Source organism: Herpailurus yagouaroundi, unplaced genomic scaffold, assembly GCF_014898765.1.
Source record: "Herpailurus yagouaroundi ecotype Mexico unplaced genomic scaffold, PumYag 196, whole genome shotgun sequence".
NCBI lineage: Eukaryota > Metazoa > Chordata > Mammalia > Carnivora > Felidae > Herpailurus > Herpailurus yagouaroundi.
In genome coordinates, this window is record NW_024412427.1 from 9,093,048 (window position 1) to 9,107,509 (window position 14,462).

At 43.4% G+C, this 14,462-nt stretch overlaps 1 protein-coding gene across 3 annotated transcripts in view; it reads left to right on the forward strand.

Moving 5' to 3' along the window:
* The first annotated feature begins 7,868 nt into the window (after window positions 1-7,868).
* Window positions 7,869-14,462, forward strand: part of SAMHD1 (SAM and HD domain containing deoxynucleoside triphosphate triphosphohydrolase 1) — a 56,126-nt gene continuing 49,532 nt past the window's right edge. For 2 of the 3 annotated variants that reach the window (XR_005782027.1, XM_040447115.1), the window contains exons 1-2: window positions 7,869-8,181; window positions 11,767-11,833. Coding sequence is in view for 2 of the 3 variants with exons in the window: in XM_040447115.1 (XP_040303049.1) it covers window positions 7,974-8,181; window positions 11,767-11,833 (275 nt within the window). In the remaining variant the exon portion in view is untranslated. The remainder of the gene's footprint in view (window positions 8,182-11,766; window positions 11,834-14,462) is intronic. The other variant, XM_040447113.1, reaches the window with a different exon arrangement.

The window sequence follows — 14,462 nt, forward strand, 5'->3', positions numbered from 1 at the left end:
GTCATGACCTGAGCCGAAACCAAGAATTGGACGTTTAACTGACTCACTCAGGCTCCCCTTCTGTAACAATCCTAATGGTTATGTTCCAATGTATGGATGTATCGTTATTTACGTTATTTTATCATCAAACAAGAAAAGATTAAAAGGGTATTTGGGAGGTTTTTTGTTTGAATGTGTTTCAAATATTAGAACTGAGGGTTGATGGGGGGTGGGAGGGAGGGGAAAGTGGGTGATGGGCATTGAGGAGGGCACCTGTTGGGATGAGCACTGGCTGTTGTATGGAAACCAATTTGACAATACATTTCATATTTTAAAAAATAATAAATAAAAAATAATAAATATAAAAATAAATAAATAAACATTAAAAAAAGTTTTTTTTTTTTTAAGTAAAAAATACATAGCAACAAATCAAGCAAAAAAAAAAGAACTTGGTATAAATTTTGTTTGGTGAGTCTAATGTTTGCAAAGTTAATCAGGCATTATTTGTAACATTATGATACAAGGTTATTAAAATACTAAAGATACTTATCATATAATGGAGTACCACATAGGCTCCCTTCACTTGGGTCTCTGTTCCCATGCCAAAGCACAGCACTTCCTAGACCAACCAGCCTTTCCTGTACTTTTGGTTTCTTTTTTTTTTTTCCCCAGAACTTATGATCTACTCGTATTATCTGAATCTACCACTAGTAATTTAGTAAGTGCATATAGTTGAATATATAAACTTCAAGTGTGTATAAGCTCCATGTAGGTAGTACTTTTTCCCTGTGGTTTCCCCAAAGTGTGGAATGATGCATTAAAGAAAGTATGATATTGACATTTGTTGAATTAATGAAGAAGGAGGCTTAGGGATGCTTTTTATAATAATGATAACTCATATGTATGGAGCATTTTCTATGTGCCAGGCTCAATTCTCGTAAAATCCTATAATAAAACTTTTGTACAAAATTGGAAATTAAAGGCAGTGGCTGGCTGGCTAAGTTGGTAGAGCATGTGACTCTTGATCTCTGGGTTGTGAGTTAAGCCCCATGTTGGAAATAGAGCTTACTTTTAAAAAAAAAAAGGGACATTCCTATTGTTGTGCAATCAATCTTCAGAATTTTTCATCTTGCAAAACCGAAACTATACCCATTAAACAACTTTCCTTTTCTCCTCTCCCTGGTTCCTGGAAACCACCATTCTAATTTCTATTAGTTAGACTACTCCAGATACCACATTACATATAAGTGGAATTGATGTGGAAATGTTGGCATTCGGAGCAAATGGTCAAGAAAGAATTCTTGAGATGTCTTCAGTGCAAAAAGGTGGTTTTATTGGGATGCCTGGGTAGCTCAGTCAGTTGAGCACCCAACTCTTGATTTCAGCTCAGGTCATGATATCAAGGTCATGGGATCAAGCCCCGCGCCAGGCTCCGTGCTGAGTGTAGAGCCTGCTTAAGATTCTCTGTCCCTCCCTCTGCCCCTCTCCCCTGCTCACAATCTCACTTTCTCTTTCTAAAAATAAAAAGGTGGTTTTATTAAAACACGGGTCCAGACTCGTTGACAGAAAGAGCTGCACTGGGGTTGTGATGGGTGACTGATTATATATTTTCAAGTTGGGAGAGGGTTAGGGAAAGCACAAGCCTCCAAGGAATTTGGGAAACAAGGTTTCCAGGACCCTGAGGACGCTAGCTATTGTTAGGAAAAGGTCAATGAAAAATTACTGTGTAGTAAATCCTCAGTCATGAGACCCTTCAGATGTATATCAGTGAGCCATATGCTTGGAGGATGACTGCTAACCTATGTTTGAGGGGTTAGAGATAAAGGAAGTTTCCAAGGAAATTTTTATATGTTTATTATTTTTTAAAGTTTATTTATTTTGAGAGAGACAGTGCGAGTGGGGGAAGGGCAGAGAAAGAGGGAGAGAGAAAGAATCCCAAGTAGGCTCCACACTGTCAGCACAGAGCCCAACGCAGGGCTCGGATTCATGAACCCAGGAGAACATGCATAACCTGAGCTGAAACCTGAGTTGGACGCTTAATCGACTGAGCCGCCCAGACGCCCCAGAATTTTTATATGTTTAAACTAGACTCACAGGATCCTGGAGGGTCAGGATAATGTTGAGATAAGATTGCCTTTTGCCCTTAGCAAAGTGTCAACACTGAGGGAGCTGAGCTCTCAGAGGAGTTCATTCCGCCTGTTTGAAGGACTTGTCAATGGGCTGTAGGTAGTAAGGAAATTTAATTTTTTCTTTTGCCTTTGTTTCCCACATCATAAAGTATTTGTCTTTTTGTGACATGAACATAATGTCCTCAAGGTTCATTCACGTTGTAGCATGTCAGAATTTCCTTCTTTTAAGGTTCAGTAGTATTCCACTACAAGTATATACATTTTCTTTATCCATTCATCTGTCTTTCGATTGCAGCCTAATTTTTAATCTGTATGATATACAATGTCTTTCAGTATTAGTCTTGAGTGACTCAGATTCACGTAAGGATCCCCTGTATTCTGGGAAGTCTGTACTCTTAAGTTTCATTTCTTCCTTTGCTCTGGAAAACTGTTTACATTTGAGAGCACATCCTCACACTCCCAGTTCCCACAGAAGGAACTCTGCCTGTTGAAAGATTCCCAGATAACGAAAGTGTTGGGCAGGGGCGGTTGTGGTAATGACCTCCAATGACAATCTTCTCCCTTCACTCAATTTTCTTCTAAACCCTGTCTCCCAGTTGCCTCCTGCAAACCCCAAATGCTTCACCTTTACTGTGTCTTCCCTAAACTTCCCACTTTGGAAGCCTTAGCACCAGCTTCCACCAACACCCTGAAGATTCAGTGCCCCCTTAGCTACTTTCCCAAGGAAAAGGGTCTTTTCACCAAGGAACACTGCTGTCCTCCTCAGAATCTGGTGCCAGTCCCCCCCCCCCCCCCCACCAATACTCAGAGAGGACTGGGTAAGGGAAAGTTCACTTTCCTGCAGCTGCTTCACTTTTTTTTTTTAATTATTATTATTAAAGTAAGCTGTATGGGGGTGCCTGGGTGGCTCAGTCGCTTAAAGCGTCTGACTTCAGCTCAGGTCATGATCTCACAGTTTGTGGGTTCGAGCCCCGCATCGGGCTCTGTGCTGGCAGCTCAGAGCCTGGAGGCTGCTTCAGATTCTGTCTCCCTTTCTCTCTGCCCCTCCCCAATCATACTCTGTCTCTCAAAAATAAATAAATGTAAAAACAAAACAATTTTTTAATAAAAAATATAATAAAGTAAGCTGTATGCCCATGCCCAAGGTGGGGCTGGAAGTCACCACCCTGAGATGAAGAGTGGAATTCTCCACCGACTGAGCCAGCCAGGCGCCTCTCTGGCAACCACTTCAAATGTATGTGGTACTTCTCTTTCCTAGGGATAGAGGCTTTTCTCAGTCCTGTAAAAAGTGAATAAGAGCATCTTAAACACTATGGTTATTGGTCCACTTTAACTCACAATATAGGTAAGTTCAGTATGCTTGTTATGCATGTGTAACTCCAATCTCACCCAAGTTACAGGCTTTAAGTCCCACCTTTATAGAAATCCTGAAACCCTTATCCTTGTTGATAATAGAGACACCCACCCTCCAGAACAAGTCCCAAGAATACAAATGCCTAGAGAAGAGCCCAACATGGGGCTGGATCTCATGAAATGTGAGATCACAACCTGAGCTGAAATCAAAGAGTTGGACCCTTAACTGAGTGAGCCACCCAGGCACCCCAAGGGTCGAGTTTTTAAGTGAGAAGGATCACAATGTAAACAAGATATTTAACTTGGGGAAGGAATGTAAAAAAAAAAAATGAACAAAGCCTTCCTTAATACTTGAATCATTATGTGTTTTGTTACTAATGACAGCACCCTTAAGAGGAGAGAAATAGACAAATACATGTGACTTTATTTATTTTTTTTTTTATCTTTATTTTTGAGAGAGAGACAGAGCGCTAGTTGGGGAGGAGCAGAGAGAGAGGGAGACACAGAATCTGAAGCAGGCTCCAGGCTCTGAGCTGTCAGCACAGAGCCCGACACAGGGCTCAAACCCACAAACTGTAAGATCATGACCTGAGCCAAAGTCAGATGCTTCACCGACTGAGCCATCCAGGCGCCCCCATGTGACTTTATTTTGCATAATAACCAAGAAGCCTGGGACCCAAAGATTGGCAACCACAAAGTCAAAATGTCCAACCTTAGGCCATCAACTCAGGAGTGGACATAGTACAAACATGTTGGTCATATGTATTAGTCTGCTAGGACTGCCGTAACAAAATACCACAGACAGTGGCTTAAATATAACAGAAGTTTAGTTTCTCACACTTCTAGAGGCTGGAAGTCCAAGATCGAGGTGCCAGCACAATTGGTTTCTGGTAAGACCTCTCTTCCTGGCTTCTAGACAGCCATGTTCTTGCTGTGTCCTCACGTGGTCTTTCTGTTGTGTGTGCACAGGGAAGGAGATGTTACCAGAGGGAAACTTGTCCATGTACCTGATGCACAGTAAGCCAGTGTCTGAGACACCAGTTTTGAAACAAAGCTTTACTATCAGAAGGGCAGCCCAAAAAGAAGGCAGGGGTTGTTCCCAAAGAAAGCTACCTTAGCTTTGTTGAGCTTTGTTGCTTTGTTGAGCCTAGGAACAGTTCATATATGGGGAAGTAAAGGTAAACACGTGAAAGGATTGACGCACGGAAACTGAAGGGATTCTATTTTATTTTATTATTTTTTTTTTTAGGTTTAGGAATGCCTGGGTGGCTCAGGTCACAAAACTTAGATTTGTGAATTCATGCCCCACTTCCAGCTCTGTTCAAAGAACAAAGAAGCTATGTTCCCACTCGAAGGGAAGACAAGAAAGTTAATCATTCTCTAAGTTCATCCTAGGCCCTCAAACACCTGGATCAGGTAACATCCAAAAAGAACTGGATCCCAAACATGTTCCAGGACATTAGCTTCCAGCGAACAAACCTCCATCAACACTGTCATCAGTAATCCCCACCTTTGGTGATTTATAGGGTAACACCTATTGTTCACCTGACACTTACCTTTGATCTGACCCTACCTTGCCTTCCTGAAGGAACACGTACCCTGGACCCCTTTCCAATATAAACCCCTAACCCCAAGCAACAGGGAGACTCACTTTTCCAAGTCTTTCAGACACTGTCTGCTATACTCCATCACTTACACTATTCAATAAACTTATCTCCTTTCCTCCTGGCTTGGGTATAGAGATTACTTAAAAAATAAAAATTTTTCAAAATAAAATTAAGTTAAAAAAAAAAGAATTTTGGCTTGGCTTTGGGATTTGGGGAAAATACTAAAAAAAAAAAAAAAAGAAAAAAAGAAAGAAAGAAAGAAAGAAGTCTTGAGAAGGCTAGGTTCCACAAAGGGTGGAGAGGAAGTAAAACAGTGATGACAGCTGGCATTGAGAACCAGCAGCACTGGTTGAAGAGGAAGCTGCGGAGAGATAAAAACCGCAAGGTTAATGCTGACAGAAATAAAATTGCCCAGCTCAGCTGGGTAGGTGGAAGGTAGCTAGGGAAGGGCTGAGAAAAATTGCTGGAGATATTCAAGGTCATTAAGCAATGGGCTTGAAATTAATTTGAAATTACCTTTTTTTTCTAGTCCTAACTATGGTGAGTGAGAAATCAGAGGTGAGTCTGAGCAGTCATCTCCTTTAATATGACCAGAGCACAGGGCCTATGTCAAGTAGGTAACTGTTCCCAAGTTGTGGAAAGATAGAAGGAACAAGATCACCAGAACTGTAAATAGAGTTAACTCTATTCGGCAAACCAAAAAGCACCAAAGTTTGGGAGTCAGCTTAAAATCTCAATTCTGTCACTTACCAGCCATGTGACCTTGAGCAAGTAACCAACTATCTTGCACAAGATCTAGGGCCCCTAGAAAGTAGAGGAAATACTAAATATGGAATTAAATTACACTCTTTAACAAACACAGACAAATAGAAAATTAAAGTTCTCAAAAGCAGTTGCTTTGAACAAACCCAGTTGGTTAAACTTAAAACCCTGCTTATATCACCTTCTACTGCCAAAGAAACCTTGCTGTCAGGGCAGATTTTCCCATAAGTCTAAAAAATACAAGTTTTTAAGCCAGCCATTTCCGACTTGAAATATAAGGCTTTCATTCATGTGCTATTTGTTGTCTCTTTCACCCCTTTGTTTTGGTTTCACAAGTCTTGGCAACTCTCTCATCTCATCTCAAATTATTCTGGGGCTTAAGGGCATGTTTTGCTGAGCCTGGCTCTTTTAGGCAGACAGAGGGCAAGTACCCCTCTCTATACTTTTCACCATGGCTCTGTGGGACAAAGGAGCAATTGAAAATTTTGAGTTACCTGATATAATTCTATGTCAAAATTCCCATTAACAAGCAGGTTAGCAAGTGACTTTGGAGCCAAGCTAGATTGCCTGGGTTTGAATCCAGGCTTTATCACTTACTAGCTGTGTGACCACAGGCAAATTATTTACTTATTTCTCTGTATCTTAGTTTCTTACACCCTGAGGTGGTTGCGATACATAAATGAATTAATATTTGTAAAACCCTTAGGAAAATGCCTGGCACCACAGTAAAGCTCGAAGTGTATGCTAGTAATATTTTGCTCTCTACCAGACCACTAGTTCATAATGCTTGATGATAATCTGCCTCATACACTCTTTATCCCCTAGATGGGTCTATGGCTGGGTGGATGGAGAGGTGTAATGGCTTCAGTGGTGGTAGCAGTAGTCTTTTTACTAGTTAATTGCATGAACTAGGATTTACAGGGAAGTTTGGTCCTCCCCCCGAGTGACTAAACTGATGGGGGCATGCCTCCCATTTTTACAGGCTGTTACGACCAGGTGGTAAAAGTCCTTGAAGATAAGTTTTAAGTAATGTTGAAAAAGAAACAGGTCCAAAATGAAATCACCCGTGTGAGGCCCCACATCAGCAAACCAAGACTTAGTGTCTAACCCAATTGCAGTTTCAGCCTTTCCCTGAACTGTGACCTTTAACAGGTCAGTCTGGTATTTCTTGGCTAGCACTAGTGAGTTAGTGGCCTGGTAGACCCCTGCCTTCCCCCCACAGCTGGGTGACTCTGCCTAAAACAATCCTTTCTTTTGTCATGACTTCCTTGTCTTACACCCTTTCTGTCTTTAAAAATCTTCCATTTTGTACAGTTCCTTTCTCCTTAATAGATAGGATGTTATCCTATTCATGAATCATTGACTAAAGCCAATTAGATCTTCAAATCTACTCAGGTGAATTTTGTTTAACAGTAATCGCGATGACCACTTCCTCTTCTCTGGGCAGGGAGTTGGGCTGGAGAGAGGGGTTGAGGATTCTTTTAGAGAGAAATTTGAAGTCTGCTTCTGTTTGGAAACCTGAAGATAAGAGTTCATGGCTAGGCACCCCCAGGGCCCTCTAACTGCCCAGCGATACCGTAGAGCTTGTGAAATGCAAGAAGACTACCTTCATATCAGATCTGAAATCATTCTAGGGTCTTCCAGTTCAGCTTCTTGCCCATTGGTCTCTCAATTGGGAAGACGCCGGCCGCCTGATGATGGCCTTTTAGGTTTAAGTTTGGGGCATATGAAACACGGCCAAGGGTATGCCTGGGATATTCATTTGGAAGAAGACACCCGCAATTCACCAGAGGAGCCCGCGCTCCGGGCTTTGGCGGGGCTTCCATGGGTCCTAGATACACTCTTTCCTCACCTCGCCCGTATTAGCACTTCCTCGGCTCTGCGTCTAGTCGGCCCCTTTCGATAAACTTCCCGACCTGTTGAGGACCAGTGGGCTGTCATTGCGCCTGCGCAAAGGGGGCCCGGTGGCTGAAGTGGCTGGGCTGCCCGGCCACAAGTTCTGAGTACCAGTGCGCCTGCGCGGGAGGCCAGTAGGCTGGCAGTGCCGAGCGGACTCGTCCCCACCGACCGGCAGTCAGTGCGCTTGCGTGCGGTCCCAGCGCCGCGGTTCTTGACTGTGCTGTGCAGGGCGCTGGTTGTTGCCATGCAGGGAGCGGACTCTGACCAGCCCTTCAAACGGCCCCGACGCGATGGCAGCCCGAGAACCCCGCCAAACATCCCTTCCGCGGCGGCGGAGAGCTCCCCGGGCCCCAAACTCCACCGCGACTACCAGACCTGGGGCCCGGAGCAGGTGTGCTGCTTCCTAAAGCGCAGTGGCTTCAGTGATCCCGGACTGCTGGAACGCTTCCGAGGTAGCAGGGCTGCAGGGCTGCGGGGCCGGGGGACCGCGACCCGAGGCGGGGACCGCGGGCCTGAGGGGAGGGCACGCCGAGGCAGTGAGCTGGGGGCCTCAGAGAGGACCCGAAGCGGAGAAGGGAGACCTGCGCGGGGAGATACGAAAGGGGTGGACCTGAGGCGGGGGGTGTGGGGCGCCGAGCCGCAGATGAGCTGAGGCGGAGAGCCCCTCTGAGCGGGGGGCCTGCGGCGGGGAAGGTGCAAGAAGGGGTAGACCCGAGGCGGGGGTGCCGAGGTGTTGGGGGCGGGGGGGGGAGTGGGGGGACGACCTGAGGCGGAGAGTCCTCCAGAACCGGGGGCCTGAGACGGGGACGAGAGGTGCCAGAAGGGGCGCCCAGGAGTGCCCCCCGGAGATGGAGGGAGGAGAAATGGGGCGTCTGGGGCTGGGGACCCGCAGGGGGGGAAGCCGACTTTGAGGATTGTGAACTTGGGTGAGGCACCTGGTGTGAGGCTGGTTGGTTTCTTCGGGAACTGGTCACCCCAGCGCGGGGCAGGCGAGACTCCGGTCCCTGTTGTGACTTAGAAGAACGTTTTCCCCAGACCGTAGTCGGAGGGGCGCTGTCATTCATACTCACGGGGCTCGGGAGACCCCCTCTGTGCTCCTGCAGCTCCTTGAGCACTTGGAGTGTGTTTTGCTTTCAAGTTTAAGTTTCCTCCCTTGGCCCCTCAACTCGGGGTTTTCCTAAGGGGGAGGGCACATGCTCTGTGAATCCCTGCATCCCCATTGCCTTACCGTAGCATGCCAGCAGGGCTCAGTGCATGTTGGTTGACCACCCTGGTGGAGCTTGGTAATGATTCTGTTTTGGTCTCCAAAATCAGTTTGCCTAGTTAAATCTGAATGACACTGGGAGTGCTGAGCTGACCACCGGACTCCCAGCAGCCCACAACTTGGCCACATCACATGGGGCAAATGTGTGGGTTGTGAGTTTTAAGCAACTGGCTCCAGTTAAGCATCCATCCAGTTGAGATCTAAACTTGCCCTAATGGATGGGAAGCTTAACCTCTCTCTGTCTTACCCATTTGTAAGTTTAATAAATTTTTGTAGTTATAGGGTGGAGTCCTGTTTGTCTAGGGTCGGAGGGACTTAGTGTTTGAAGACTTAAAAAACAGCTTGATGGTGTGGGAAATGGTACTTTTTTCTCCTCCCCCCCTTTGGTTGGCCTGCACTCAGAAGTTTTCTCTGAATAGCAACTAGGTGGGGATGAAGTAGTTTTATATTTTCTGTCTCCAAAATATGATGGACTATGTTGTTGGCTTTCTCTTTCAGTGGTGTTCTATAGATTTTGTTTTTGTTTTTGTTTTTGGTGTTCTGTAGATTAAGTCATCAACCTTCAGAATGATCTCTTGAACCTACAGTCAAATGCTAGCAGAACTCACTACTTGCTTTACTTGGTAAAAACTGACCTTACATTCACAATTGCTCATTTCTTTTTTCTTTCTTTTTTCTTTTTAAATTTTTTTTTAAAACATTTATTTATTTTTGAGACAGAGAGAGACAGAGCATGAACGGGGGAGGGTCAGAGAGAGAGGGAGACACAGAATCTGAAACAGGCTCCAGGCTCTGAGCTGTCAGCACAGAGCCCGACGCGGGGCTCGAACTCACAAGACCGCGAGATCATGACCTGAGCTGAAGTCGGCCGCTTAACCGACTGAGCCACCCAGGTGCCCCTCTTTTTTCTTTTTTTTTAAGATTTTTTTATTTTTAAGTAATCTGTACACCGAGGATGGGGCTCAAACTTACAACCCTGAGATCCAGAGTCCAATGCTCTGCTGACTGAGCCAGCCAGGTGCCGCAACAAATGCTCATTTCTTAACCATCTGCTTTGTCTTGACCAAAACTTTAGTCAGCCTTCTCTCTCTCCTAGAAGGCCCTGAAATCTTGCTTGTCCCCAAACCTGAACAAGCACTAAAAAAGTGGAATGCCCCATCATCAGCCTCTCCGGTAACCAGCTGAGCATAGCAGGATACTGTCCTGTCAGACCCCACTGGGATCACTTCCTTTACCCTATGAAAAAAAACAGCAACACTTTTTTCTGTTTCATTTTGAACCACTTGGAGATTTCTGAGGTCACAACATTCTCCCTATTGTAATAGTCTTCCTTTCTAATCCCTGTCTTAGTCTGGGTTTGCTTTTATTTGGCAAAACAAGGTATTGGGTCCCTCTCCTCATTATGGAATACAGTCTCACAGGAACCCTGAAATTAATTAATTAATTAATTAATTTATTTTTAATATTTTTTTTGAGAGAGAGAGAGAGAGATACAGAGCACGGGTGGGGTGGGGCGGAGAGAGAAGGAGACACAGAATCTGAAGCAGGCTCCAGGCTCTGAGCTGTCAGCACAGAGCCTGACATGGGGCTCCAACTCACAGACCTCGAGATCATGACCTGAGCCAAAGTCAGATGCTCAACTGACTGAGCCACCCAGGCCCCCTGAAGCCCTGAAATTTAGAGGCTGTGATCCCTGTTTTGTTTACAGATGATGTGTTTGAGGTCTAAAGATGTTAAGTAACTTTCTAAAGGTCATACAACTGGAAAAAAAGCAGAACTGAATGTTAAGATTTTGTCTTTGGGCTCCAGAATTCATGCCAGCTATACCTTAACAAGTGTTCTCATCAAAGATCATCAAGGGTGGGGTTGAGCCCTGAGTCAGGCTGTTAGTGTGGAGCGTACTTGGGATTCTCCCTCTCTCTCTCTCTCTCTCTCTCTCTCTCTCTCTCTCTCTCTCTCTCTGACCCTCCCCTACTCATGAGTGCTCTTCCTCTCTCAAAATAAATAAACTTAAAAAAAAAAAAAGATTTTTGTTTGTTTGAACATAGTCCACAATTGTGGAATCTGAGGTCAGGAAGGAGTAAAATTAATTATATAGTGAGAGAAAGAAAAATAAACGTATATATATTTCAAAACACAGTATTATGTGCTTTTCTTGGAGGTTTTTTTTTTTTTTTTAAGTCTTTTATTGTTTAAGTAATTTGTACACCCAGTGTGGGGCTCAAACTCACATCTCCAAGATCCGGGAGTCAAGCTCCTCCTTGGAGGTTTTAGAACTCAATCAACACTTGGCACCCTTCAGGCTATGGTTTTGACCTGACTATTCTAAGAACAATAGATTTAAGTTTCCTTTCCTCCCCCCATGCCAAACTTCACCTATTTTAGAAGGAAGCCACTGGTTTTGCTGCTGGACTTCCTCACAAATAAGTCATTCAAATAATTTAAAAGTTTTTACTTGATTTATCAAAAATAGCCTGTCAGTGTAGTTACCTAATTAAAATGAAGACTGTCCAATTGAGAGGGGTGCCTGGCTGGCTCAGTCTGTAGGATATGTGACTTTTGGTCTGGGGGTTGTGGGTTTGAGCCCCATGTGGAGAAAAAGACTTTCCAAGTGGCAAATGAAAGTGGTTTTTACACAGTCCATTACCTGTAGTGGGTGGTTTAGTAAATGTTGATTTGGGTAAATCTGGTGAATCCAAATTAAAAGAAACAAAAAAGCATATGGTATAATTGTTGAAACCATTTATCTTTTTTTCTCCCTTTTCTTCTAAAGGAAATAAAATCACAGGTTCAATACTGCTCCATCTTAATGAGTCTGATCTTGAAAGTCTTGGAATAAGGTAAGAATGATAAAATTCAACTTGTAGCCAAGCATACTTCTGACCTTTTTATTCACCTCTGAGGGACAAAGCCCATGACACTGATCTATCTTAACTGTCCTCATTTTAGATCTACAAAGTGTTGGGGTGCCTGAGTGGCTTAGTCGGTTAAGTGTCTGACTGTCGGTTTCGGCTCAGCTCCTGACCTTATGGCTTTATGGGTTCAAGCCCCGCACCGGGCTCTGTGCTGGCAGTGCAGAGCCTACTTGGGATTCTCTTTCTCTCCCTCTCTCTCTGCTCCTCCCCCACTTGTGTTGTCTCTGTCTCTCGAAAAATAAATAAATTAACTTTAAAATAAATAAACCTACAAAGTGTTTTAAAACTGAATCCCAACATAATTGTGTCTGTTTTTGCTGTGCAAATCCTGTGTTTAATATTACTAATGATTCCTACTTTAAAAAATTTTGCTGACAAGCCTTCATGAAGTTTGCAGTGACCAACTTTTTACTCTCAAGTTCAGAATAAGTGGATTATACACACCATAAAATACGTAAGGACTAATAGGGGGGCAATGTTGGCAAGAAAAATCAAGGCTACAACCTTACCTTGACCATATTTTTAGGTCTTCCTAAAGCTGTCTTAAGACTGGAATGTATACTTGGTATTAGATTTAAAGACACGATCCAAAGTAGTTTGTTCCTTTTTTGGTTGTGTGATTTGAGACAAGTAATTTAACCTTTCAGTTTCTGCACCTGTGAAATGGAAAATAATAATGAGACAGTGTATATAAAGTGATTAACACATTGGCCCTTAATAATAAATTATATATATGGGGCGCCTGGGTGGCGCAGTCGGTTAAGCATCCGACTTCAGCCAGGTCACGATCTCGCGGTCCGTGAGTTCGAGCCCCGCGTCAGGCTCTGGGCTGATGGCTCAGAGCCTGGAGCCTGTTTCCGATTCTGTGTCTCCCTCTCTCTCTGCCCCTCCCCCGTTCATGCTCTGTCTCTCTCTGTCCCAAAAATAAATAAAACGTTGAAAAAAAAATTTTTTTAATAAAAAAAAAATAATAAATTATATATATAGAGAGAGAGAGAGAGAGAGAGATCCCTATGTAAGGCTGGAGGTTGTAGGGGCTAGATTAGTGTGGATCCACTTTAAAGATCACAGTTGAGAAACAAATATTTAAATAGTACTTAAAATGGAGATTTTTTTTTTTTTTTGAGAATTGGCAACAGTGGTAAAATAAGGTGTTTTTTCTTCTGGAGTCCCACTTGGCTAAGTGTTGTTTGTGGTAACAGTAACCAAAGAATCAAAACAATTACTTCATACACTTACTTCATACACTGTTGTTTAGTAGTTGATAATAGAAGCAGATTGTGAGAAAAGATCACCTTAGGACATTTACTTGAATTTTAATAAATGTCCTTTGGATCAGAATCATCAGGAGTCTCTTTCATAATCACGTTTCAGTCCCCTCAACATCCCCCTTACTACTTATTTCTTAGGTATATTGAGTTGCTTACTATTTTAAATTTTTTTTAATGTTTTTTTTATTTATTTTTGAGACAGAGAGAGACAGAGCATGAACGGGGGAGGGTCAGAGAGAGAGGGAGACACAGAATCTGAAGCAGGCTCCAGGCTCTGAGCTGTCAGCACAGAGCCCAACGCGGGGCTCAAACTCACGGACCGTGAGATCATGACCTGAGCCAAAGTCGGACGCTCAACTGACTGAGCCACCCAGGCACCCCTAGTTGCTTACTATTTTAATTGAATTGCATTTATTCTAATAGTCTTGCTTTTAAAGAGAACCATATATTTTGTGGACCCAAATACTACCAATTTATTCAACAAATATTTATGGAGGGCCCACTACATGTTAGGAATTCTTCTAGGAACTTTGGAGACATGAGTGAACAAAACAGAATTTCAAATGAACATTACCTGGTTGTGCCCACCATGTAACTCTGAGGTATATTCTGCAGGACTTTTCAGGGCTGTGTGTTCCTATACAGCAGCTGCTAGTTACATGTTTAAATTAATTAAAATTAAAGTTTCAGTTCCTTACCTAGCCATATTTCAAGTGCTCAATAGCTATTTATGGCTAGTGGCTACCATGTTGGACAGGGAAGACACAGAACATTTCTATCTTAGCAAAATTCTGCTGGCTAGAGCTGCCTTTGAAGATCCCAGTGAGATTAGGCAAAGTTGTTCACAGTGGTAGTAGTTCAGCCAATTTATTAATATAACCTAGTACTGTTTTTCCATCCTTTCCTGTTTTACCTTTCCTAGGATTCACATCTTAAAAATAAATTACCTGTACATAAGGTCTTGTCTTAGATTCTGCTTTCTAAGAGGGAGTCCAGTTTAGAAAAGTACTGAAATTTTCTCAAGTTTATGATCAACTGTTGATTGAAAAGATGTTTTCTTTTTGGTTTGTTTTAATTTTTGACAGAGAGAGACACAGAATGAGAGCAGGGGAGGGCTGAGAGAGAGGGAGACACAGAATCTGAAGCAGGCTCCAGGCTCCGAGCTGTCATCACAGAGTACAATACAGGGCCTGAACTCATGAACTGCGAGATCATGACTTGAGCAGAAGTCAGCACTCAACCAACTGAGCCATCCAGGAGCCCCAGTTTAAAAGGTTTTTCTA